The 22,829-nt window shown below is 45.4% G+C and overlaps 1 protein-coding gene across 2 annotated transcripts in view; it reads left to right on the top strand.

Moving 5' to 3' along the window:
• Positions 1 to 22,829, top strand: part of CDH13 (cadherin 13) — a 1,040,036-nt gene that overhangs the window by 635,585 nt on the left and 381,622 nt on the right. For both annotated transcript variants that reach the window (XM_040443438.1, XM_040443437.1), the window contains exon 6: positions 13,272 to 13,416. In XM_040443438.1, the coding sequence (XP_040299372.1) occupies positions 13,272 to 13,416 (145 nt within the window). The remainder of the gene's footprint in view (positions 1 to 13,271; positions 13,417 to 22,829) is intronic.

Raw genomic sequence — 22,829 nt, forward strand, 5'->3', positions numbered from 1 at the left:
GAGAGAGAGAGAGAGAGAGAGAGAGAGAGAGAGAGAGAGAGAGAGAGACACAGAGTGGGGAGGAGCAGAGAGACGGAGACACAGAACCCAAAGCAGGCTCCAGGCTCTGAGCGGTCAGCACAGAGCCCGATGCGGGGCTCAAACTCACAAACCACGAGATCATGACCTGAGCCGAAGCCAGATGCTTAATCGACTGAGCCACCCAGGCACACCATCCCATCTGCTTTTTCAAAGGTCACCAGGAACGCTGTGTGGCGAATAGTGACGGTAAGGTAGCATAGGAGCAGAGAATGCAATTAAGAGATGCTCGCGATACTGCGGCGAGGGGGACTTAGCCCTGCGGTGGCCCCAGCCACCAACAGCTGGTGAGAGATGGCCGGACACAGGGTGGATGAGGTACGGCTCACAGGGCCAGCGGATGGACTGGACAGGGAGGAGAGGACTGGGCATCAGCTGGTGAGCCCCACGCTTCTTCAACTCAATAGCTGCACCGCCACTCACGTAGGAGCTAATGTCGATCCCTCTGTTGCAAAGAGAGACAGTGAATGCTTAAGGAAACAATGTGGACGGGCAAGGGGGGTGACTCGGCGATGCGCTGGCACTGGGGGAAGTCAGCCGGTCCTGATTATTTGTGTAGTTCATTACCCTACATGTCTTACGCGCCATGTCTTAAGGCTGCTGAGCACCTACAGAATCCCTGGGGTCGGACCTTGGGACTCTGCCTTACTCAAGTTGCCAGGTGATTCCCGTGCAAATTAGTTTTCTTTTTTACTGTGATAAAACAGCACATTATGAAAAATTTCCATCTTGACCACTTCTAAGCGTACAGTTCAGTGATGATAATGATATTCACATTGTTGTGAAACAAATCTCCGGAACTTTTTCTTCTTGCAAATCTGAAACTCTATGCCAATTAAATAACAGCTCCCTTTTCCCTCTCCCCCCCTCCCCCCCCCCCCCGATAGCCGCCATTGTCTGTGTCTATGAATCTGACCACTGTAGATATTTCCTATAGGAGGAATCACGGAGTAGCTGTCATTTTGCGACTGGCCTGTTTCAGCATAATGTCTTCCTGGTTCAGGCCGTAGCATGTGGGGCATGTGGCCAGAGTCCTTTTCTTTTTAAGGCTCTATAACATTCCATCATGTATATCTTTGTAGCACATTTCGCTTATCCATTCATCCACTGATGGACACATGGGTTGCTTCTGCCTTTTGGCTGTTGGAATAATGGCTGCAGTGATCATGGGTGTGCATATACCTCTCCAAGGCCCTGTTTGCAATTCCTTCATGTATATATACACGTATATATATACATACATATATATATATGGCATTGTTCTTCCACACAAAAGACACTTCTAGAAGTGCAACTCTTGTGTCTCTTGATTGTGGTGGTGCATGTAGGTGGAGAACTAAGTACACAGGTATGTGTGCATGTACACACACATACAAGTAGAAATAAAACTGAGCAAATCTAGGATCCAGGACTGTATTGAGGCCATTGTTCTGCTTGCATGACTGTGGTTTGTAAGAGGTAACTATTGGGGGACACTGGCCAAAGAGTGCATGGTACCTTTCTGTGCTATTTCTTCCACCTTCAGGAGAATACAAATTTTTTTTAATTTTATTTTTATTTTTATTTATTTATTTATTACATATGAAATTTATTGTCAAATTGGTTTATAAAATTCAAGGGCGCGTGTTCGTAGGTTCGAGCCCTGCGTCAGGTTCCGTGCTGACAGCTCAGGACCTGGAGCCTGGTTTGGATTCTGTCTCCCCCTCTGCCCCTCCCCTATGTCTCTCGAAAAACAAACTAAAACATATATTTTTTCTTCAATTTCAAAAACAAAGCATTGCCCCCGCTGGTAAAGGCACAAGTGGAGGGGCACAGAGTTCTGTGCTTTGTTCCAAAGCAGGAACCAGAGCAGGATTAGAGGCAGACCCACAGTGCTAAGTAGACCAAGGGCATGGGTGGCCCAAAGCCCAGACAGCAGGACCAGTGTAGCAGGGATGAGGAGTTGGACATTTGGTGAGAGCCAAATGTCCCAACTTGTGCTCGCTCAAAAATAAATAAACATTAAAAAAATAAGGGGTGCCTGAGTGGCTCTGTCCCTTGAGTGCCTGACTCTTGGTTTAGGCTCAGGTCACGATCTGGGTCATGATCTGGGTCATTATCTCACAGTTTGTGAGATCAAGCCCCGAGTCAGGCTCTGTGCTAACAGTGTGGGGCCTGCTTGGGATTTTCTGTCTCTCCCTCTTTCTCTGCCCCTCCCCTGCTTGGTTTCTCTCTCTCAAAACTAAATAAACTTAAAAAAAGTTTTCTAAACATTAAAAACATGAGCTTCAGCTTCCTAAAGTCAGCTTTTTCCTTAGATGCCCAAGACCATGAACCCTAATCAGAAACTTAATGTTACAGAGAATTTTCTGTTTGTTTCACAAAAAAAAAAAAAACAAACAAACAAACAAACAAAACAAAACAAAACCCTTTAAGGATAACTGGAAGCTTCTATTTATTTAGCATTTTTTATGTGTCAGGTATTTTGTTGAGTGCTTTACAAACATCATGTATTTTACCTCACATAAACTCTGTGAGATGGGTGCCCCTCTCCCCTCTTAAAGATGAGGACTCTAAATCTGAAGTCCGTGCTTAGAACCTGAGCTCTTTCCTGGTTCTGAGACTTGATTAGCAAGATTAAAAGTGAAGCTTCAGAGAAAAAGCAGACACTGATAACATTGAGGGCTCAGAAAACAGGGGCACCTGGGTGACTGTCAGTTGAGAATCCGACTCTTTTCATTTTTAATTTTTTTTTTTAATTTTTTTTTCAACGTTTATTTATTTTTGGGACAGAGAGAGACAGAGCATGAACGGGCGAGGGGCAGAGAGAGAGGGAGACACAGAATCGGAAACAGGCTCCAGGCTCCGAGCCATCAGCCCAGAGCCCGACGCAGGGCTCGAACTCCCGGACCGCGAGATCGTGACCTGGTTGAAGTCAGACGCTCAACCGACTGTGCCACCCAGGCGCCCCTCATTTTTAATTTTTTAATGTTTATTTATTTTTGTAAGAGAGAGAGAGTGAGGGAGGGAGGGAGGGGCAGAGAGGGAGACACAGAATCCAAAGCAGGCTCCCCAAGCCGTCAGCACAGAGCCCAACACCGGCTCGAACCCACAAACCGGGAGATCATGACCTGAGCCAAAGTTGGCCACTCAACCGACTAAGCCACCCAGGCGCCACCATCCGACTCCTGATTTGGGCTCAAGTCATGATCTCACGGTTCGAGGGGTAGAGCCCTGTGTCGGGCTGTGTGCTGACAGAGCCTGCTTGGGATTCTCTCTCTGCCTCTTTCTGTGCCCCTACCCCACTCTCTCCCTCAAAATAAATAAACATAAAAAAAAAGGGAACGAAATTTGAAGAGTCCAAGTTCCCTGCTGTGGAATTCTGTCAAGTGCACTGAGACTCTTTTTTTAATCCAAAACTCAGAGGCCTGGGAGAGGGGAAAAGCCAGCCGCTGGCTGCGCTGCAATACCGATGATCCTCTGTCATACTCAACGCTCACGTGCTTCCCATTAATCGCCAACACTGAGAGGTGCCACATGTCCTGAAGTTTAACATACTCCCGTGACTCCCCACCTGTGATAGACCGTAGCCAATCTGCAGTCAATTTTAATAGAAACTTCATAGATGCATTTTTAACTCTGAAATTAACACATGCCCGTTATAGAAGATCTAGAAGAGTGTAGAGAAGCAGAGTAAAAAAAAAAAAAAATCACTGCTCATCTTCCAGTGTAATCTTAATTGTGTAATGTCTTTGCCTCTTCTTCGAAGAAGACATTATACTTCACGTACTGTTTTGCAGTCAAACGTTTACTTCATACTATGAACACCATACCATTAACATATTTTCTCATTCCCTAAAGTGTTTCTGCAATGTCGTGTTCTGCTTTGTGCGGAGCCACCCAGGCGCCCCATGTAATTTTTCCTATTTGTAAGCAATATTGAAATGAATATACATGTTATCAAACACCCCCCACCCCACCTGCTCGTCCCTGAGATACACAGATATCCCCCAGGCTAAATCTCTATAAGCAACATCACATGTTTTCAAGGCTTGGGATGCATATTGACAAATCGCATCCCAGAAAGATGTTTTAGTGTTATCAGTAATGCATGAGTATTTGTTTCCTTATGTTTGAGAAACACTGACTGTTAGGTTTTCCTAATTATTTTGGCAGTGTTGGAAGCAAAAAGTTACCTCATTTAATTTTATAATGCTTGTTGCTGTTTTGTTTTCTGATTTTGTTAATTGTTGTTTTGTCCTTATTGATTTTTAACCCGCTTTTTATATATTCAAGATGGTAAACATCTGTTTTATATGACACAACCACTTTTCCCAGTTTTCTATTTATTTTATTTATGATATTTTAGTCATACAAAAACTTGCTTTTGAGTTTTTTAATCTCTCAATAATTCACTTAACTTATATCTTTAATACCGGTTTAGAAAGGCCTTCCCCACTCTGTCACATAAATATTCAGTGGGGTTTTTTTCTCCTAATACTTTAATCCACCTGGAATTTATCAGGCTGTCCTTTAAATGTTTATATATCAACCTTGATTTTTGGAGAATATCTGTTTTATAAAACACATTTTAATACTTATTTAACAAAATGACTTTAGATCTATCAACTAAAAAAAAAAAAAAAGATACTGCATTCTTTTCATTCTCTTTCTCTGAATTTTGCTTTTGGAGACGGAGAACAACAAGTGAAAATAAAATCCTCAGTAATTTTCTCCTACAGCTTTGTTTTCGAAAGTATTATATTTCTCATCTTTGTGCAAAAATCCCCTTAACCCTTGTATGTATCCTTAATTGATCTGGTACAATCCCAATATCCATGATTTATATAAATTCTACTTGAACCAATTAAAATTTTCAGCCTGTGTCCCCTCTTGGGGTAGAGGATATTCACTAGGACTTTACCCAAGCTGCTTAAAGAAAATTATTTTGAATATCTGCATAGATTTCTTACACATAATTAAAATTAGTTCAAAAATTAAATAGAAAAATGCCCTCGAAGTCCGGCATGGTTGTGAGCATGCATACATAAGAAAAAAAAAAATATGCTCTCATTATGTTTGGTGGAAAACACACTTTAAAAGTAAAATTTCGGATCAACAAAGGAAATACTACAGTCCAAGAGGAACAAGCTTTTCAAAGAACATTTGATAACAGTATCAAGATCCTTAATTAATAATCTAGCGAGTCTGAAACTTGAATCTCCCCTTTGATCACTTTTAGAGGGAGCTATAGACACCACATCCAGTCCGTCAAGGGGGAGATGCCACACAGAGCCGTGGAAGTGAAGGCAGGGGAATGTTAACAAAAGGCTAAAAATATCTTTTCCCTGGGAACTCTCCAGGAGCTAGCCCATAATGAGATTCAACTTAGATAAGTGAATAAAGCCAAGAAAACTAACTTGAAATGCAAGTAATTGGTGTCAAAGAGAAATCTGGAATAGTGAGATAGGAAAGAAGTTTGAAGGGAGTAATGGCTGACAAGGATTAAATCGAGGCACTTCGTCCACCTTCTCAAAAGTCTCAGTAAAGGTCTGTTGGGAGCAAATGAAGGCCAAGGTCACCAAACTCTCCCCTGATCTAACAAACCTTGTTTAAAATGTCCTACGTGCCAGTAACTGTGCTAGACACAGTCCTTTATCTTTTCACTCAAAACAAAATCAAAATGGAGAATGATATCCCGAGCACCATTTGTTACGTGCGCAAACTGACCTGGGAAGTTGAAATTACTTAATTACACGAATTGTCATGTTACCCTCTTCGCCTAGGGCAGGTTTGGTGTGCACCTGTTTGGGCTTAATAGTTAATAGTAACACCTGCCTTCATTCTAAAAATGTTACTGTCTGACCCATACATTAGGGACCACAGTAGCTGCAACAAATTACCACAAATGTGCGACTCCGAACAAACGCAAATTTGTTATCACACGCTTCCATAGGTCAGAGTACAACCCGGACGTCACGGAGCTAAAAATCAATGTGCCAGTGGGCCGCCCTTCATTTCTGAAGTCTATGCAGGAGGACGCTTGTCTTTTCTAGCATCTAGAGACTGCTCACATTCCTTGGCTGGTGGCCTCCTCCTCCGTTTTCAAAGCCAGTGATGGTTGCTCAAGTCTGTTCTCCCCTTCTGGCCCAGACCTTTCCTCTCCTGCTCTCTTAAGGATGCTTGTGATCCTATTGGGCCCACCCTGAGAATCCAGGCTGATCTCACTGTTTTAAGGGCAGCTGATCCGCAACTTTAATTCTGCTTTGCCATGTAAGTTAGCATATGCACAGGTTCCAGGGAGTAGGACATAAAGATTTTTAGGAAGACTGTCATCCCACCGGCCACAGATGCTCTAAGGTAGCATATCCCCAAATCGGACGACAGGCTTTCTGATTCAAAGTCTGGTTGTAATTTCAGTGATCACTGAGGATGTCTTCAATGGGAAAGTCTCGTTTGATCTTTGTGACATGTTGGTAGGTGGGGACGGTGGGAGAATTGTAAACAGAAACTTGGTAAAAATATCCATCATTGCTTTCTTTATTCAAGGCACTTATGTATAGAAGGAATACCTAGAAAACAGTGTTCTTGCCTTTCAGTTGTCTGTGATCTGACTGGGCCATGAGTATATCTCCCCCCCACACACACACACACAGAATGCAGAAGTCTCTATGAGAGGAGCCTATAATAAATGAATATGATATTCTATTAATTAACTATCTAAGAAGTCAGATGCAAAACATAAGGGCAGTTTGAGTTCCATACTAACCACACAACTTGGGAATTCATTTTACCTTCTTCTCTCCTATGACAGGAAATATTATATATTTCCATAGTGGAAAATCTGGTTTTTAAAAATCTTCCAGGGGCAGCTGGGTGTCTCAGCCACTTAAGTGTCTGACTTCAGTTCAGGTCATGATCTCACGGTTCGTGGTTCGAGCCCCATGTCGGGCTCTGTGCTGACAGTTTGGAGCCTGGAGCCTGCTTGGGATTCTGTGTCTCCCTCTCTGTCAGCCCCTCCCTGGCTTGCTTAGGCCATCCTTTAAATGTTTATATATCAACCTTGATTTTTGGAGAATATCGTGTTTTATAAAACACATTTTAATACTTATTTAACAAAATGACTTTAGATCTATAACCTAAAAAAAAAAAAAAAAAGATACTGCATTCCATCCATTCTGTCTCTTGAAAATAAATAAATGTTAAAAAAAAATTTTTTTGTAATCTTCCAACATTCTCAACCTTGAGAGATCATCTATTATAAATAAACTCACAATAGCATCCTTACACAAAAATCTCTGTGGGCTTTTCTATTTCTATGGAAACCTGGAGCCCATCTACCACGCCCTTGAGGTGGGAGAATTGGCTCATGTTCACACAGGACCCTCATGTCTCTACTCTTGGATAAAGTGTTTTTGCTTTAAACAGATTATGGGTGATTTGCATACCATGTTCCCTTCCCACTCTATTCACCCTGATCATTTGAGAGGCACATTTATAAGAGGAAAATTTTCTTTCTTTTCTTTTCAGAAAATCTGACGTTCTAGAAGGGAGCATGTTGTAGCTAGGCTAATAGTGTAATATTCCCCAATCTATAGTGTTTTATTTTATTTTTAAAAAGTTTTTAATGTTTCTTTATTTTTGAGACAGAAGGAGACAGAGCACCAGAGGGGGAAGGGCAGAGAGAGGGAGACGCAGACTTTGAAGCAGGTTCCAGGCTCTGAGCCGTCAGCACAGAGCCCGACATGGGGCTCAGACTCGTGAACCGTGAGATCATGACCTGAGCTGAAGTCGGACGCCCAACCTACTGAGCCACCTAGGTGCCCCTAAGCCTATAGTGTTTTCATATGTATTTTCATGTTTATCAGGAAAAAATTTATAATAAGCTTACCATATCCCTAAATTCATGGATAGTTTTGCCTTGAATGAGGCAACAATGAAACATAGCAATGTAAAGCTATTTACCATGAAGCAAATAACACAGTAGAGAAAATAAAACAAAAACGCAAAGGAAGCCCATGAAAGACCATTTGGCAAATAAGGGCAGAGTGGAAGAAAGCATGAATTTTAGAGTCAGACCTAAGTTTGGATCCCGCTGGATCACAAACTAGCTTTTGCTTATAGACCAGTACTTAATATTTCTCTGAGTTTTGCTGCAGTGGGTGTTTCTACAGGTTGTTTTGAGCCAAATAAGACAATGCATAAAAAGCCCAGACGTGCATTGGACACCAGATAAACATTAGTTCCCTTCTTTAAAAGGCAAGTAACTAATTTAATGTAGTTAGGTAGTATTTACCACTGTGGTTCTTATTTCATGGATTAAGACTGCACGAAGAGTCACCTGACTGACAGTCCGTGGAGTTCGGACCGACTGTCAGCTCGTACGTGCCAGGGATGGGCAGAAAGGACAGATGGCAAGAGCCGAGGCTAAACTTTGGACTCCAGTCTCTTAAAGAGGTACCGCCTCTTCATGCAATCAGTATGAAATCAGCTTTGTGCCATCAGTGTTAAATCAGGTGGCTGTTACGTGCAGACGTTGGGTCTCAGCCTTGGGGATTCGTTCATGGTCAAGAACATTCATCACACCTCTGCCTTCGTGGGACCAGTCAGAGAGGCAGACGTTAATTGAGTTGTCACACAAATAAATATGCCATATTATGGGAAATGCCGTAAAGGAAGGGTACCATACCACGGGACTGTAAACCAGGGACAGGCTAGTTAGTCTGGAGGACCAGGGAAGGATCTTCTTTGCTAGTGATATCTGAGCTGAGATCTGAAGGATAAATAGGGTTGACCAAGGACAGCAGGTGGGAGGATCACGTGTGAAAGTACCTGTGCTGGGAAGGAGCAGCGTAAATTGGGAAATTGATAATAAGGACAAAGGGCATCTCTTAGGACATGAAATGAGTTTGGAGAACTGGGCTGGGACCAGATGATAAAAAGACTTGTCTAAGTAAAGGAATGAGAAACTCCTGAGGGATGGCCATTATGGGGTGACATAAATTAATTAAAAATCTGAAAAGATACCCTGGGAGCCTGTATTAGTCAGTGTTCTCCAGAGAAATAAAAGAGATAAAGAGATAGATAGATATACACACATATACATACATCTTTATACAAAAGGATTTATTGTAAGCAATTGGCTCACACAGTTAGGGAGGCTGAGAAGTCCCGTGACTTCTGCAAGGCTGGTTCTGCAAGCTGGTTGTGTAATTGAGTCCAAGTCGAAAGGCCTGAGATCCAGGAAAGTCCAATGTGCTGATTGCAGTTCGGGCCTGAAAGCCTGAGAAGGAGGAACACCCGGGGCACATTGTCCAGGGCGGTGACCAGTACTGGGCTCTTGAATGTGACTAACACAATGAAAGAACTAGATTTTTTTTAATTTTATTTATCTTTATTAATTTAAATTTAAATAGCCATATGTGGCTAGTGGATTCCAAATTGGACAGTGTAGGTTTGTTTTTTAATTTTTAATTTTTTTTTTTTTGAGAGAGAGGGAGAGAGAGAGAGAGAGAGAGAGAGAGAGAGAGAGAGAATGGATGGGGGAGGGGCAGAGAGAGGGAGACACAGAATCTGAGGCTGGCTCCAGGCTCCCAGCTGTCAGCACAGAGCCCGACGTGGGATTCGAACTCATGCACTGTGAGATCATGACCTGAGCCAAAGTCGGACGCTGACTGAGCTACCCAGGCCCCCCTAGACAGTGTAGTTTTAATATGTGACCCTGTTCTATGCCTTCATGTTGCTTCTAACTGAAATTACTTTACTCCTGTGTTTTACATTGCCTATTACCTGTCTCTTTCATGCCAGAATATCTTGTTGACTGCTAGATTTGTAACACTCAGGGTAGGGACTGACATACATTCATATCTCAATGAACTTTCTGTTAAATTGACTTTCAAATTAGTAAATGCCCCTTAAGAGCACTTTGCTCTTTTTGAATGCTGTTCCAAAGCACTTAGCTTCTTTTTTTTTTCTTTCAACGTTTATTTATTTTTGGGACAGAGAAAGACAGAGCATGAACGGGGGAGGGGCAGAGAGAGAGGGAGACACAGAATTGGAAACAGGCTCCAGGCTCTGAGCCATCAGCCCAGAGCCCGACGCGGGGCTCGAACTCACGGACCGCGAGATCGTGACCTGGCTGAAGTCGGACGCTTAACCGACTGCGCCACCCAGGCGCCCCGACCAAAGCACTTAGCTTCTAATGATCTTGCTTTCCACTGAAAAATCCAGAAATCAAACTCTGTTTAGTATGGTAACACAAAATGCTATCAGGTTGTGTGCTGACATTGTTGGTTTTATCAGATTCAGCTGGACGTTTCGTAGTCACCCTAATCAGTTATATCTCTTTAGTTTCTTTGTGTCTTTCCCTTATGTTGAGATGGATCTGGAGTCTACCCTCCCAGTTCCAACATTTTGCACACTTGGGGAAATGTGGATTCTGTTCCTCTAGACTACTTGTGGCTTCCGGCACTGCCCAAAGCTTGTTCAACAGGGAAGTGTTGGAGAGGGTCATCGAGTTGGAGAGGGTCGAGAGTTCATGAGCCAGGTCGTGACCTCCGGTTGACCCGGAAGCCGGATTCAGGCAATCGATCAGAGAGGTTCCTCACGCCTTCCCCGTCCTTGGAAGATAAGGTCTGCCCACCATTCCCACAGTGGGAGCTGTTTTCAAGGATGCAGCTTTGAGAGAGCGATGTGTTGCTGGGCCAATGGATGGTACACTTGATCGAGCCCTGAGAAGGCCTCTGTGCAAACTTTCGGAATTCTGGGGGGCTGTTCAGAGATCTCCCTGTCTTGCAGCTGCCTAAGATAAGCTCCGTAAGTAAGCTCCCTTGCTTGTTAACGTTGCCACCTACCCGTCAGGGACCCTCGGTCTCTCCCTGCCCTACGTGTACAAACCAACAAGAAGCTTAGGGTTCAGATCCCAGATATTTGTTGTCTTTAGACATAGGGGTTTTGGTTGAGTAAAAGTCAAGTCTTTGGCTATTCTGGGAGGACAAAAGGTCAGGCCGTCCTTATTACACAAAATTGCCCCAAGGTTTTGTTTGCTTTCCTTGGTTTAGTAGAATTTGCATAGCGTGTTAAAAAAAAAAAAAAAAAAGCATCAAAGTATAGTTCATTCTCTGTGAGCTCTCCTTTGTGTGCAGATAGGAAAAGCCTCTGCCCATTTATTTGCTAGTGAAAGGATGAATACTACAGAAAAAAAGTGAAAAAGAATATTCTGCTCAAGCTTACCTGGGTTCGTTTTTTTTTTTTTTTTATCACCTTCAAATTCTGTGCACAGACGTACGTTACACATGCATGATGACCATGCTGTTTTGCGTGTTCACGCACAATATTCTAAAGGGTCAACAAGGTTAAATCATGATTTTAGCCAATGGCGGTATTCTCTTATGTCGTAAAAACATTCATTCAACCAGTCCCCCCTGCTTGGGCATTTAGCGGACGCCAGTGGTGATTCATTGTCCTGATCATGAAATAACACTACAGTGAATGTGTTCCTACACGTAAGTGCCTCCAAACTCAAACCCACCCGGAAGTGGTATCCAGATGGCACAAAGCGTGGGAGCCCTTAATAGCTTTTGTGGAATTTTCCCACATTTCTTTCGAAAGGATGATCGCCGTTTGAAGCACCATCCGGTGGGGTACAACCGTGCTGATGTGTAACAGAAATGTTTCTCTTCTCCTTTCCTAATTCGGGCTTGTTTTGACAGTAGTGCCGATAACCATACGAGTAGCAACAATGGCAGCGGCTAATATTCCTGGGGTATATCATGGGAGAGCATTAGAGTAGGTGCTTTAAAAACATTGTGGGTCAGGGGCGCCTGGGTGGCGCAGTCGGTTAAGCGTCCGACTTCAGCCAGGTCACGATCTCGCGAGATCTCGTGTGATCTCGCGTGAGTTCGAGCCCCGCATCAGGCTCTGGGCTGATGGCTCAGAGCCTGGAGCCTGTTTCCGATTCTGTGTCTCCCTCTCTCTCTGCCCCTCCCCCGTTCATGCTCTGTCTCTCTCTGTCCCAAAAATAAATAAACGTTGAAAAAAAAATTAAAAAAAAAAAACATTGTGGGTCATGGTTAAAAATATAAACCCTGGAGGCTGACATCATGAGGTCAGATCCAGATTCTGCCACTTCACCTCTAATTTGCTTCCATTCCCTGCTTGCCAATGAGTCACAGGCTTACTAGGAAGACCAGATGAGTTTATCGAGTAGTAAGCCCAGTAAAGCACTGGATAATGTTGATTCTTCTTCCTAATTGTGGGTGGTTTTATTAACATCATTTCACAGGTGAGAAAATGAGAGAGTAGGGATATGGCTCAAGGCCACCTGGCTCGGGAGAAGTGGGCTGGTTCGACCTGCAGAAGCCCTTTCCCCAAGGTTTGCGACTTCGGGGAAATACTCAGCCTCGTCCAGCACAGGGACCAGCACTGACATCCCAGGAGAAAGTGTTGCCACCGAGTTAGATCAAGGCAGAATCAGGCACAGAAAAGGAGAGCGTAAGGTCACTGTAACTCCCTGGAGATGCCATGATGTAACTCCTTGTTTCCAAGATCAACAATAAAGCTGGGGTTTGGGAGGGGGGGCGATTATTTTCTTCATCCTTGCAAACGGAAGGTAGTTCTGTAGGGAAGTGTTTTGTGGGATTGTGAAATACCCCCTCGATTACAGCGGCCCTGTGGGCAGCAATCCCGAGGTCTTGTTCGGGACCCGTGCAAATGCCTTCCTTGCCTTGGGAAGGCCCTCTCTAGATATTTACTGACCTGAATTTCTGCTAAACATTGTCATAAACACTTTCAGTTATTTCTTAATGTACTCTGTTCATAGCTGCTTAGTCAATTATTTTTATTAGCATAACGTTCCTTTTAAGCATAATGACGTTGGGGAAAAAAACAGAAACATTGTAAGCACATTTTCTCAGCTATGGCTGATGGTGAGTGTTTTCTCTCTTTTCTTTTTCTTTTTTGGACTTCCTTTGCAGATTTGATGAATGAATTGTGGACTTCCCAGGGGGGAACCTAATACGAACTGAAATTTGTCGTTTATTCTGTAATGTTGCGGTTCTCTTCTAGTTCCAGTGACTATCCATTGAGACCGAAGCTTGAATGTTGCCAAGGGCTCCTAAAATTGCTGGCATAACCTACTTTCTCCAGAGAACCTGACTTCACTTTTCATAATGAATTAACGCCTTCTCTCTCCCCCAATTTCTTTGCTCCAATAGCTCTTTGTGGAGACCACTGATGTCAGTGGCAAAACTCTCGAGGGGCCGGTTCCTCTGGAAGTCATCGTGATTGACCAGAATGACAACAGACCGATCTTTCGGGAAGGCCCCTACATTGGCCATGTCATGGAAGGATCACCGACAGGTATGTTACATTGGCTTCCATTAGCATACTGGCTTGGGAAGTGGGCTAGTATGTGACCTTTGGGGATGCTAGAGACTCTTTTCTCCCTGCTCCGCCTTGTGATACACATCAGCACTGCCCAGTTATTTCTCTGGGCGGCAGCAAGCCCTGGAAATCTGGAACTCAGAACATGCCTGGGGTGTTGCAGGCTGTGAAAATCTCTCTCCTTGTCTCTGAAAGCGACCTTCCAAGGATCTTTCAAGGCTGTGTGAATAGATCTAGCTCACCCTTGTGACGGCCCAAGGTTGAACTCTGTGGGATGGCAGGCCTTTGAAGAAAATTAAGGTCCCCACCCCAGGCTCCTCAGTCATTCCTTTTCGTAATTGTCTTTTAATAAGAACCATTTTGGAAAAAACAGGTACGACTTTTTTTTCCCCCCTCCTTTTCCTTACACAAGGGGCATGGAGAAACCTTGTGGCCTCAGTCACAGGGCCAAAGGCAAGACATTTTATTTCTCTCTGGAAATACAGGCACCTACGTTATGGAAATCACAGGGTTACTACAGAGCTCCTGTTATCTTTTTTCCACACTTAACCTTCCAGGGAAGGTGTTAGAATTTAGAGCTCCCTTTTTGTGGCACAAGAGATACGAATAAATGCATTCTGTGACCAGCAGCAGAAGTCACTGCTGAGTAGGATGCTTGAGAAAGTCGAAAAGCCCCTATTACGAGACTGGACTTTGATTGTAAGTCTTAAAATTCACCGGAATGAGTACATACCATATGAAGACTGTGTCTGTGGCTGTGTCTGGATGGTGCCCCTAGAAGGGATTCAGTGGAGCAGACGGGAGACAAGAGCCCCAGCACTGCTTCGGCGGGTTCTGTTTTTCCCCTTCACTGACTTGATGGGATGTTATCAGTAACTGGTAGGCAGAGGAGGCTCTGCAAGCGTCGTCATGGTAACCTGCCTAGACTACCCCTGAGTCATTGTATGCAAGGCGCCTAAACCTGTCTCCCCAGCTCTGGGCACTTTATCTGCTCCCCAGGGGCAGGAGCCGAGCTCCCCTCCTGCGCCTTCAATGCAGTGTATAAAAAGGAGCTAGAGGGCATTTGGGGGAGCCCACGAGGCAGGAGGGTAATAACAGGCCTGGAACGATGGTGGAGGTGGGTCAGATCATTTTCAGGCAGACCTTTCCAGTAACACCTCACCTCTTCTCTTCTTTTTTTGTTGTTTATTTATTGATTGATTTTTAAGAGAGAGCGAGAGATCCCAAGCAGGCTCTGCACTGTCAGCACAGAGCCCAGCGCAGGGCTCGATCCCACAAACCATGAGATCATGACCAAAACCTAAACGAAGAGCCTGACGCTTAACCGCCTGAGCCACCCAGACACCCGCGTAGGCTCCTTTTAATGGAAGGGTGGCCTCTTGTAAGAGAGAGCCTGGGATTTGGGTTTAACGTTCACAGATCTCTTAAACAAGCCGATGTGCAGGTCGAGTTAAGGGAACTGATAGGGAGAGCTGTTAAAGTGGTTAGAGTTTGAGCGGAGCAGGAAAACAATTTCTCGTTTCCGTCTGTGAGCGACTGGAATTTGAGCCGGTCCTGGAAAGTGTTCTAAATGTAAATGACAGCGCTTCTGTCGGAGGCGGCTGTGCGCGTGTGCGTGTCTTTGTATATTATGTGTGTATATGATTAGACGCCGTCCAGTTTTCCTCCCGCTGTGCCCTTCCTTAAAGTTTCAGGAAGAATTTCAAGTTTTATTGCTTTATATACATGTCATATTTTCAAAGAAAAATGGAATCTTTTACGTACACTGAATTTCTTAAAGCACAAAGCAATTTGGTTAGGATGGACGGATCTCCAAGCGAAACATAAAGCACTTCCAACCTCTACTACTGTTTGGGGTTATCCTCTAAAAACACATAAAGACTCGGAGATCTATGGGACTTCTTCCAGCTGTGCAGAATTTGGCCTGAATCATTGTTTTTCTTTTTCAGCCCACTCTGCGTTTGACTAGAAAGCAGGAGTTGAAATAGAGTCAGTCAAATTTGGGGTCAAGAATGGGGAGACGTGGTGGAAAACTTCGAGAGGAAAAATCATTTAGATGGCTCAGCACCTCCCAAGAGAGCTCAGGCAGGATGGCCCCTAAAGCCCCCCTGAGTACGGTGGGAATCTGGGAAAGGAACCACTTACAGGTTCTGACCATGAACCCTGACAGGCTGTAGAGATGATGGCCTGTCTGATTTCAGTAATGCCCTGCCCCTTTGTGCTTGGTGGAATCCTGTGTGTCGTAGACCCCATGGCAGATGGGTTGTACAGAAGGGGATGCTGACCCTGGAATGAGTTGAGTGACTTTGCCATATTCACATAAATGATAGATGGGAGCCAGTGTTCGGGGCTCAGTCTGTCTCCCCGACCTTCAAACCATGAGCTCTTTCAAGTGTCCCACAAACTTCATGGTGAGAATGGCCGTCACACTGTCATAGCATTGGGTTGAGCACTTACTGTTCCCCCTTATGACATTCTAGCAGTTCCTCCACTACCCCGTTTTCTACCCTGAGGGGTGGATACCACTCTCACCATCACACATCTGAAAAAAATGAATCTCAGGTCCAAAGTCACATGGCTGGCTGGTGAGCCAGAATCTGTATCCGTGTGTCTGGCCTGAAACACAGGCTCTTTCCCGCGTATGACTTGGACATGACCCTCCCCCCCACCCCGTCCCTCACATTCTTGACCATGAGCCCTTTGCAGTCCCAGCAGGGGGGAGGTATTTGCTCTATCAGAGGAACTGATATAGCTCCCGATGGAAAGTAACGAGCTCTTCTGACCAAACGTGGACCTCACGGAATCCCTTTTGGTGTAATGTGTGCTCTTACTCAGTCTCTAGGGTTAAACCGTGCTGCCCGTGGGCCATGTTGTCACTCCTGTTGCTTTCTTCTGAGTTCAGGTCATCAGGGCCAGCTTGTGGGGTGTGACCGGCATGGCCTCAGGGCCCCACGCTCAGGCTCTGCTGTCACCACCTTAAAATTATTAGTAGGTGTTGGACAAGGGTCCCCTTTGCATTTTCCTTTTGTACCCAGCCCCTCCCCCCAAAATTGTGTCACTGGTCCTGAGCATGGCCCTGTGGCCCAGAGCTCATGGGATACTCCCCCCAGCTCCTTAGCCAGGTGAGACCTTGGGCAGCTTCCTGAACCTTCTAGAAGCCTCCGTCACCTTGTCTGTAGATGGGGTGGGTGCGTAATAAATAGTACCTACCCTAGAGAAGCGTGTGCACTGATAAAATGGGACACTGTGCTTCACTCAGCACTTGCAACATAACAAATGGGTAAGAAATGCTAGAGTATCGTTAATGCTGCGATGATTCTTATTATTCCTGCAGCGTACCCTTTAGGGAAGGTAAGGCAAAGACACATGCAGTTTGTGTGAGGGAACATTCATCTCCCAACAAACCAAGCATCATTTTCATGTTCCAGTGTACCTGGATATGCCATCGACACCAATCTGTCATGGAGGAAGGTCACCCATATTTATCTGGGTGTGCAGACAGGAGACCATTTCCAGCTGCTCAGCACTAAACTCCAGGGTATTGTTTTGGGGAATCAGTACTGGATGAGGAAAGATCAACAGAAAATAATGGTCTTTGAACTTCGCAAATTATGAGCTATTCCTTTCGTGGAGCCACAAGGCGTTGATTTATGGGACCCAAGCCCGGGCCCGGCTGTTCTGTGGGGCCAGCCAGAGCTCTGCGCGAGCCTGGTTTTCTGAATGCCCAGGGCATGCCAAGACCTCGTGAGTGGGGAAAGAGGGCTGGGACCCTTGAAGTTCCTGGAGGGCACACTTGCCAGGGCCCCCAGTGCCTATTGGTACCAACTCTCCCCTGTTTTGCCACCAGTAGTGTTCTGGGCACCTTTGAGAAGGGCCAACCACGAGACCCTGAGATGAGGATTGAGGGCTTGGGGTTGACCTGAGGGGCAGGACAGCAGGGGAGGAGTGTTCCAGGTAAGGGAAGTTGGCCAACTCGAGATGCCCCCTGAAGCCAGCTACCAGGGTGGGCAATTGTGAGCTTGAACCTTTAGGTTGGGGGGCCCTGTAAAATGCATAAAACACACACATTAGAGTCATTCCCACCCAGGGGCCCGGTTAGTATGCATCCCCACACGCCCATCAGATATTGGTCACGAACTATACCCAGAGGGACTTTAATTCCCAGGCCCCTTTGGCCACTCATGAACATGGGCAAACCAGGGCAAACCAGGTTCCAGAAGCTCGGGGGCAGCCTTCCAACCAACAAGATACGGGAGCTGGCTGTTGGGCTGGCCTCAGCTATGTTCTTTCCTCCATGCTTTCGGCCACCCTGAACATGCCCAGTGAACGGGGGCAGCCCGGAGAATGGCACCCACCCCTGGCCAGACGGATCGGCTTTGAGGGATGTCGGGGGAGGGAGGTAATGGGAAGAATTCGCTTAGTCCCTAGAAGACAGGACCAAGGAGGACAAATGATGTTGACCTTTCTCTTTAATTAGGGGTCAGGGCCTGGAGGTGCGTGTTCTGACTCCTGAGAGAAAACTGGGGCCGAGATGTGTCCTCCTGGCAGTTGAAGAAGCGTAGAGATTAGCAGCTACATCCCCTTCTGACTTGTGAGAGCGCCAGTGCCCTTGCGCGCCCTGGGGCTTCCTCTCCTCCCTCTTTCGTTGCTTTTCTTGCCATCCAGTATTGTTACTGAGCACCTACTGTGTGCCAGCATCATTCTTAGCTCTGAGGGTACAGCTGCGGACCCGTCAGGCGCTGCTCGTTCCCTCCGGGTTGGCACAGTCAGGTAGGGGGCCTGGCTACAAGTACGAACTGAAACGTGGGAAGCTCCGTGGATGCTTATTCCAGAGGGGCGCAGGCCAGCCTCCCCGAAGAGGGCTTTGTCGGTTATTTTTCCTCTGGGGTCCACCTGAGTTTCTGTTATTTGAGGCTCAGTTACCTTTATTTAAATCTCGTGTAATGTTCATTTTTGAGAGAGGGAGACAGAGACAGAGTGTGAGCGGGGCAGGGGCAGAGCGAGAGGGAGACCCAGAATCCGAAGCAGGCTCCAGGCTCTGAGCTGTCAGCACAGAGCCCGACGCGGGGCTCGAACTCATGAACTGAGAGATCATGACCCGAGCTATAGTTGGACACTGAACCGACGGAGCCACCCAGGCGCCCCTCAGTTACTTTTATTTTTTAAAAATCCAGGGGCACCTGGGTGGCTCCGTCGGTTAAGCGTCCCACTCTTGATTTTTGTCTCAGGTCGTGATCTCGTGGTTTGTGGCCTCGAGCCCCACAGCGGGCTCTGTGCTGATGGTACGGAGCCTGCTCAGGATTCTCTTTCTCTCTCTCACTCTCTGCCCCTCCCCTGTTCTTTCTCACACACTCCCTTTCTCTAAAACAAATAAACTACAAAAAGAATTTTGTTTGAAATCTAACTGTGACAGACATGAGGAAAAACATCCCATCAATTGGCCTTTGGAGCAGATGTCTGTCCTGAGAGCTCAGCTCCGCTCGACAGTTGGTATTTCCCAAACAGCTTGGGCTACAGCAAGGTGGTTTTGACATCTGATAGTGGGTATCTGAGACCTGGCTCAGTGCAAATCCTCAGCTTGTCGGTATGACCTGGTGGTAAAGCCCCTTCCGGCCCCCTGTTCATATGCCGTAGTGAGTGCCATGTGGCTTCTCTGTCCGCCAAACTGTCATGTTGTCCTTCATTGGTATTTTCGGACTTTCACTTGGTGAGTTCTCCCAGCCTCAACTACCCCAGCCAATCCTATGGGCTCTGGAATATTGGGCATGTTTTTTGCCTGTTTTCTTAAGGCGATGTGTTTCTTTAAAAAAACAAAACAAAGCAATTCAGCTTTTGTTCAGCATTTTTTTTTTTTTTTAAGTAAAAAAGTCCAGTCACCCTCAAATCTCACCATCCAGAGAACAGCACAGCTTCCATGTTGGTGAGCATAGTTCCAGGGCTCTGTCTGGGCATGTCTACACACAGGGATGCTCGACACAATTTTGTAGAAACGGAGCCGTGCGTTCCTCTCTGTAACCCACTTTCTTCCCTCCACAGGGTCCTATGGACTTCTTCGTAAATCAATAAATGTCAGGCTGCGTCGTCGTTTTAAACAGCCACTGTCTGGATCTGCCATCATCTAGTTAACCATTCTCTATTGATTTAAGTTCCTCCACTCTTCCGTGCTTATAATCAGATCTTCGGGAGAGAACGTGTCTCTTCCTCTGCGCATGACAATTCTCGAGGATAAACCCATTGAAGTGGGATGGACAGGATAGAGGATGTGCTCGTGACATTTGGGTGTATGTTAGGGTGGTGCTTCTAATCACAGGATCATCTCTGTATTTTGGCCAAGCTCATGCATGAGGGTACAACGTTAGTCTTTCCTTGTGCATTTGAACATGCTGGTGGGCATTTTTGTTTATTTGCTTTTCTGGATTATACCCAACATCTCCAAGCTTCAGTGCTCACTTCACTGGCTCTATCAGTAGGTCCTGAGCTACTCTGCTCTAGAACCCTCCCTGGTTTCTGTGTTCAAGGAAGAGGACTAAAATTGTGGATCCTGTTCTCTCTCCTGGGGCTGCCGTTGGAGTCTTAGCTGAGGGAAGGTTCCCGTAAAAGATGTCATTAATGTGCTGCAGCGTCGTTCAGATGGCATCAGGCAGCCCTTGAATTATGGCACAGATCACTCTGGTGCAGTTGACCGTAAAACAAAATTTATGAGTTATATAATCCAATCGGAGACATCTTCCCAAAGGGCAGCTTCTAGAAATAAAGTGTATCAAAAGAGTTGAGTTATCTGAACCTTGCTAGCTACTCAAGAAACTGAATCCTGTCAAGTTGCTCCTAACCATGTCTGGGGAGCCCTGGTGATCTCTTACAGGGGCTCCAAACCAAGCCCATCAACAACCTTGTTGCAGCCACTAAGTTTTCCCTCCTTTATGCCCGGGCCCCTCTCTGATGGACACCGCTGCACATATTAGACGCAGTGCTGCGGGTCCGCTGGAGCCTTCAGGATACCGTAAGGCCATGTGAGACAGAGGAGAATGCCTGGACCCCTTCATTCTGTCACAAGCATACCCAACCGCTAACATTGTGTGTCTCATCTTTAATGTGGGCAACTTTGAAAACCACTCTTTGCGTTTTTATTCCTAGCCCTCTCTCCACCTAATTTCCTGTATGAGTCCATGGGGTTGGAGACCAGTTCAAGAGGCAGACCCCGCTTTGTTTCTTGAGTCACAATTCTCTCTAATAAGGAAGGCTTTGCTTTGTTCCTGGCCACCCTTGGGTGTCTGTCTCCGCACTTCCAGCCCCCCATACTCCAACTCCTTCACATCAGATCTGCACACTCTAGGCACTGAGGATAACCTGGCGAACTGGAGGGATCTGGCTTCCCTGGCCATGGTGCTCGTATCCTCGTAAAAACAGACACTCGCCAGTCATGCCCCACTGATTCATTGGATGTACTTCCGACTTGAGCCGGGAGTCCTCCTCACCCCACTCTACATTTGAGAGAGACCTATGACATCAGTGATGCAAAATACAATTACAAATTTAATTAATAAAGAAATAGTACTTGGAAGTGAGGGGAGGGGAAAGAAGCCTCAATAGCTTCAGAAACTTAGGGATCATTCCACGACCTTGAGAAAGAATAAATCTGACCAGAGTTTTTGGCCAAAATGAAAACTGGGTGAAAGTTGAGAACTGCAAAATAAAAATGAGAGTGTCTTCGAGTTTTTATGGCAAAGACCGTGGGGAACGCCACAGCCTTGAAATCCAACCCTCATACCGAAGGATTCGCTCAGAATAGCCCAGGAGTTTTTAGTGCTACAGATGAGTAAAGCCGAGGAACACATCCACAAGGGCATTAAACAGTTACAATTTCAGAGAAGCTCTTTCTTCAGAGTCATTCCTGCTGACAATTTTCTTCAGCTAAACCATTCAACAAGTATTTATCGGGCAGCTTCTATGAATCAGATATGGTCTAGGTGCTAGTGATAGAGTAGTGGCCAAGAATATTCAGGATTCTATCTTGAGACATTTGCATTTTACTGGGAAGAGAAGAGTAATTAACAAGGAGACCAAGAAGATCACTTAAGTAATTTGTATAAAAAAAAAAAAAAAAAGACAAGATGAGGTGATAGAATGAAGGTGAGGTCAAGCAAGGACTCTCTCACCAGACGACATTTGACCTGAGACCACTGAAAACAAAAGAGCCCACCATGTAAAGGTATCGAGCAGGCATGTTCCAGGCAGAGGGATCAGAAAGTAGAAAGGTCTGAGGCAGGAAGGACAGATGGAGGGACAGAAAAGAGACCAGTATGGTGGAAGAATGTCAGCAAGAAAACTGGCAGTTGAGTTCAAGGAGATAGGGAAGCATGAGATCAGAACACAAGTCACCAACCTTGGGCCATGAGCCAAAGCTGTCCCGCTGCCTGTTTTGTTTTTTTAATAAAACTTTATTGGAACACAACTGTGCCCATCTGTTTCAGCCTTTGCCTATGGCTGTTTTCATGAGCTGCTGTTAGACTTGAAAAGTTGAGACACAGATGATATGTCCCACAAAGTCAAATAAATAAATCAGAGAGAATCCCAAGCAGGCTCTGCACTGTCAGTAGAGAGCCTGACATGGGCTGAATCCCACAGACTGCTGAGACCATGACTTGAGCTGAAATCAAGAGTTAGATACTTAATGGACTGAGCCACCCAGGCGCCCCAGGTATATTTTTTAAAAATGGAACATATTCAAAATATTTTAAGGAGCTCCTGGGTGGCTCAGTCGGTTAAGCGTCCACCTTTGGCTTGGGTCATAATTTCATGGTTCGTGAGTTTGAGCCCCACATTGGGCTCTCTGCTGTCAGTGCAAAGCCAGCTTTGGACCCTCTGTCCCCCTCTCTCTTCCCCTACCCTCCCCCCTCAAAAAAATAAACATTTAAAAAAATAAAATATTTTTACATATTTTAAAATATATATATATTTTTTACTTCGCCCTTTACCGGAAAGGTTTATAGAACCCTGGATTGGAGCTCCATAAGTTTTGGTTATATTTTAAATTTAGTGGTGGTTTAAGGAGGACAGTGGCAAAAATATGATTTTACTGTTACAAGAGGACCTGAGCTAGTCCATGTAGAACAAGCCGTCAGTCAACCAGGAGTATTTCAGCATTCCAGACTCGAGGGCACAGTGGCCTGGATGGGGTGGGCACAGTGGAGGTGGAGAGGTCATGTAAGATTTTGTGGTGAGCCCATGATGGATGGGGGAATGCTAAATACGGATTCATTTTATGGTACTGGATTGCTATAACTGATGCCATCTATGCATTGAGGAATTATGGTATTAGTATAAACCTTAATAGGTTGATAAATTTTCTGAAAGTACGAACTAGATTTTACCTTCAGTGTTCTTTCTAA

The sequence above is a fragment of the Herpailurus yagouaroundi genome, unplaced genomic scaffold (assembly GCF_014898765.1).
Source record: "Herpailurus yagouaroundi ecotype Mexico unplaced genomic scaffold, PumYag 190, whole genome shotgun sequence".
Lineage (NCBI taxonomy): Eukaryota > Metazoa > Chordata > Mammalia > Carnivora > Felidae > Herpailurus > Herpailurus yagouaroundi.